At 44.8% G+C, this 4,498-nt stretch overlaps 1 protein-coding gene across 1 annotated transcript; it reads left to right on the top strand.

Annotated features, from left to right (window-relative positions):
* The first annotated feature begins 279 nt into the window (after positions 1 to 279).
* On the top strand, positions 280 to 4,152 carry LOC147635958 (pentatricopeptide repeat-containing protein At4g13650-like). Its single transcript, XM_086801377.1, has one exon. It carries the CDS (start codon positions 633 to 635, stop codon positions 3,312 to 3,314), a length of 2,682 nt encoding a protein of 893 aa, XP_086657503.1. The 5' UTR covers positions 280 to 632; the 3' UTR covers positions 3,315 to 4,152.
* Positions 4,153 to 4,498: the final 346 nt, after the last annotated feature.

The following is a 4,498-nucleotide window of genomic DNA, read 5'->3' as shown; positions in this document are numbered from 1 at the left end:
GGGGGGGGGGGGGGGGGGGGGGGGCGTCTGGATGCCTGCGGAGGACTCAGAGGCCTCTTTTTTAAGTGCCTAGGCAAGAAGACGCTTGCAACTCTTCACACAGACCACCTAGATTCCCAACCTAGGGCTAAGCCACCTCTAGGGCTGCTTTGTTAATGGGTGTCATGCCCGTTTTTAGGCTTTTTGGTCGTTTAAAAAAATCACTTTTCAAATTGGTAGTGAAAAAATAAGGTAAAATGTGAAAAAAGGGGCATTATTTCTACTAAACCTGTCATTTTCAAAGGTTCTGGCCAGGTTGCCCAACCGAGGGCCGTGTGAACACCACCTACACATAGTGATTTGCTGGCAGAGCGTCCGAGGACTTGTCCGCGTACGCTTCTGAATCCTCCTTGCCTGCAGCAAGATCAGGTAGGATTAAAGTTTTTCTTAATCATGTTTTGAGTGCTAACATCTATATCTATTGCTATTAATTTTCGTTTTTAATCGATTATTTAATTTCTCCAACCCACTTTCTTTCCGAGAATTCTCCAACCCATTTTTATCAAGGTAAATTTAGGGTATGAAGATTAGGTGATTGAGTCCCATGAGTGCAATTAGCTGCCTTTGATGCTGCAACAAACAGTGGTTCGAAGATGCTGAGCATAGATGAGGCACTAGCCTCCTCAGAACCATTGTCAGAGCTTCTGTCTGTAGGATCGGTCCTCGACATCTTGCAAAAGTGCAGAGAGAATAAGAGTTTATTGCATGCCAAGAGCATGCATTTGCACATATGCAATCATGGTTTAAATGGGCTTGAAGCAGTGGGAATCCGCCTGGTCCCATTGTTTGTGGAATGTGGCAGCATTTCCATCGCCCAGCAGGTTTTCAACAGGCTGAATCATCGGAATGAGCACTGTTGGACTTCTCTTATACAAGGGTTTATTGACCATGGCGAGTCGCAGCACGCCTTTTTCTTGTTCGGGAAAATGCAAGAGGATTCTGTTTGTCCCAGCAGGTATACATTTGTTTCCCTGCTTAAAGCGGCCACCAAGCTAAAATCCATGGATAAGGGTCACCAAATACATGCACAGGTTGCTGTAGAGGGTGATGAAGATGATCTTTTTGTTGGCAGCAGTCTGGTGGACATGTATGCCAAATTCGGCTTGCTTGCAGAAGCACAGGAAGTGTTTGACGAGCTCCCGACCCGAAGTGTGGTCTCATGGACTACACTAATGGCTGGGTATGCCGAACAAGGTCTTGGGAAGGAAGTGTTGGAGTGTTTGGAACAAATGCAACTGGAGGGTGTAGCTCCAGATGCTTTCACAGTCGTGTCAATCTTGAAAGCATGTAGCAGCATAGGGGCTGTAGAGAATGGCAGAGTAATACATGCTCAAAGTGCTAAAGAGGGGTTTGATAGAGACCCCTTCGTTGGCAATGTCTTAGTGGATATGTATGCCAAGTGCGGCTCGCTTGCAGAAGCGCAGGTAGTGTTTGACCAGTTGCCTGCTCGAGATGTTGTCTCGTGGAATGCACTGATTGCAGGGCATGCAGAGTATGGACCTGCTGTCGAAGTGCTGAACTCTTTGGAGCAGATGAAGCTGGAGGGTGTGATTCCAGATTCTGTCACGTTTGCTTGCATCTTGAAGGCATGTTGCAATGAGGTTGGAGCCATCAACAAGGGCCAAGAGCTGCACTCTGAGATAGTCAAAGTGGGGTTCGAAAGTGATCTCTTTGTTGGTAACAGTCTTGTTGATTTGTATGCCAAATGTGGCCTATCTGCAGAAGCACAAGATGTGTTCGATAGGCTACCAGTTCAAGGCATAATCTCATGGACGGCACTAATTGATGGATATGCTGAACATGGGCTAGGCCAGGAAGCCCTGGATCGTCTGAAACAGATGCAGCTTGAGGGCATGCCTCCCAATGCTGTGACATTCGTTTGCAGCTTGAAAGCGTGTGGCAGCATAGGAATCATAGACAAGGTCCAAGAAATACATGCTGAGATTGCCAAAGAGGGTTATGAAAGAGACCTTTTCGTTAGCAGCATGCTAATGGATACATATGCTAAATGTGGCTCACTTGTAGAAGCCAGGGAAGCATTTGACATGCTGTCAGTTCGAGATGTAGTCTCCTGGACTGCACTTATTGCAGGGTATGTCGAGCACGGGCTTGGTGAGGAAGCACTGAAGGCTTTGGAGGAGATGCACAAGGAGTGTGTTTCTCTAAATGCTGTCACGTTTGTCTGTGTTTTGAAAGCCTGTGGTAGCATTGGCGCTGTAGACAGGGGTCAAGAATTACATTGTGAGATTGTGAAAAAGGGCTTAGCAGATGATCTTGTCGTGAGCAATAGTCTAGTGGACATGTATGCAAAATGTGGATTGCCTGCAGAAGCACAGGCAGTGTTTGACAAGCTGTTGGTTCAAGATGTAGTTTCTTGGACTGCATTAATTGCTGGGTATGCACAACGTGGGCTTGTTAAGAAAGCGGTGGATTGTTTCCAAGAGATGCAACTGGAGGGCGTGGCTCCTGATGTAGGCTCATGGAATGCCATGATTTCAGCGTATGCTGATCAAGGGGAGAGTGAGAAAGCTTGCAAATTTTATGCACAAATGCAAGAGCAAGGTCTATCACCAAACGAGATGACATTTGTGAGCATCTTGAAAGCATGTGGCAATGCAGCAGCCTTGGAGACTGGAGACATAATTCATGCCCAAATTCATAGCATAGGACTCCAGACGACGGGAGTCGGGCTTGCAAATGCGCTTGTTGATTTGTATGGCAAATGTGGGAGCATGGTGGATGCTCAGAAACTGTTTGATGCAATGTCTGTAAGAGATGTTGTGACATGGAATGCATTGATTACGGGATACGCGCGCCAAGGTCAGAGTGAACTTGTCCTGCAATTGTTCGAGAGGATGAAGAAGGAACGCATAAGGCCGGACAGGATAACACTACTTCTTGTTCTTAGTGCTTGCAATCATGCAGGCTTTGTGGAGAAGGGCCAGCAATACTTTCAAGCTATGAGGAAAGAGTACAACATTTTTCCGACTGCTATGCACCATAATATTATGGTCGATTTGTTTGGCCGGGCGGGCCAATTTAGCAAGGCTGTGGAGATGATGGAGGAGATGCCATTTCAACCTAACTTTGTGACATGGAGTACCATGCTAGGCGCTTGTCAAACATTGGGTAATATAGATCTTGGTAGACATGCTTTTGATTATGCAATGAGGATGGACCAGAAAGACACGGGAGCTTTTATCTTGATGTCTAACTTGTATGCAGGCGTGAGAAGACTTGGAACAGATAATGGTGAATCGATGAGCATGGAATGAAAGTATGCACAGATTTGATGCCCTCCAAAACTCCTTGCTCATGGAGAGTTGATTCATGAGCATAGATGGATCATATGTTTAGACATCTGCTCACAATCACGAGGACATGAAGATTGAGAAGGCAAATTCATGAGCATTTAGTGGGTGTGCAATGAGCCCGTGCTGGAGCATTTACTTTGAAGTTCAATATCTATGCAGATCACATGTGGAGTAACATGAGCTATGAGAGAGCTAAACGTTGTGTCAAAAGACTGCACGATGAAACTGGACAAAATAAATACAATCAAAGAGTGAATGTATGCCTTATTTTAAGAGCCTGCACTGGTAGCCTTGAAGGTCCATCTTTCCCTCTACATTTGTTGCAGCTCTGTGATGTGAATTAGACTCTGGAGGATGGGCTGTGTAAGATTTTTAGCATTCATTAAGACACCTGACAAGACATTGATACAGTCCTATCCAGGAATTTGGAGTGTTCTCTATTGACAAGTTTTGATCGACCTCCATTGATACAGAGTCCTATCCAGGAATTGGAGTGTCCTTCATGAGCTTCACCCTGAGCACTGGAGAGTTGATATGTGAGCGGGCACCAAAAGCGTAAGATTAGTCAATCGGTTACCTTGAAGAGGTACCATTGAGGGGGAAGTACCTTGCATTGTTAGCATAGACAAAGAAGGATGGACAACCAGGAATTGGCAGATCGTTTTTGTAAAACATAACCAAATGATGAGCCATCTGTATTTTCTTCAAGGCTTGTTATGACATTCCTACACATTCTTCTATGTAGTTTGGGAACCTAATCCTTTTTTATACAAAAAAAGGTTTCTAAAACCTTTTACAACTGTTTGTGTTCTTCTTTTTCAAATCAGCCCCATCTCAAAGAGAGTGATCACAAGCAAATTAAGGGATCCTACCCGACCTCTTTCCGTAGTAGCATCTAATGGTCCAACAAAGCCCTCTGAGAGGAGAGCGTAAATTTGTGCCGATCTCCATGAATAACAATGCATTTCAGATCCTCCTTTGAAACTTATGTGTTAATTCGGTTATAAAGGGTGCACATTTGTCTTTTTTGGGATTTGTGGTCACTAGTTATAGGCAGCTACATTATTGGGGTAGATTATTGTGGTATGGTTGGACAAGGCATACAGAAGGAGCCAGATCTCTCATTTCTTTTGGTTATTCTTACA

The sequence above is a fragment of the Cibotium barometz genome, chromosome 8 (genome assembly GCF_041138505.1).
Source record: "Cibotium barometz isolate CiBa-2024 chromosome 8, ASM4113850v1, whole genome shotgun sequence".
Taxonomy (NCBI): Eukaryota; Viridiplantae; Streptophyta; class Polypodiopsida; order Cyatheales; family Cibotiaceae; genus Cibotium; species Cibotium barometz.
This window is presented reverse-complemented; position numbering and strand designations above follow the sequence as displayed.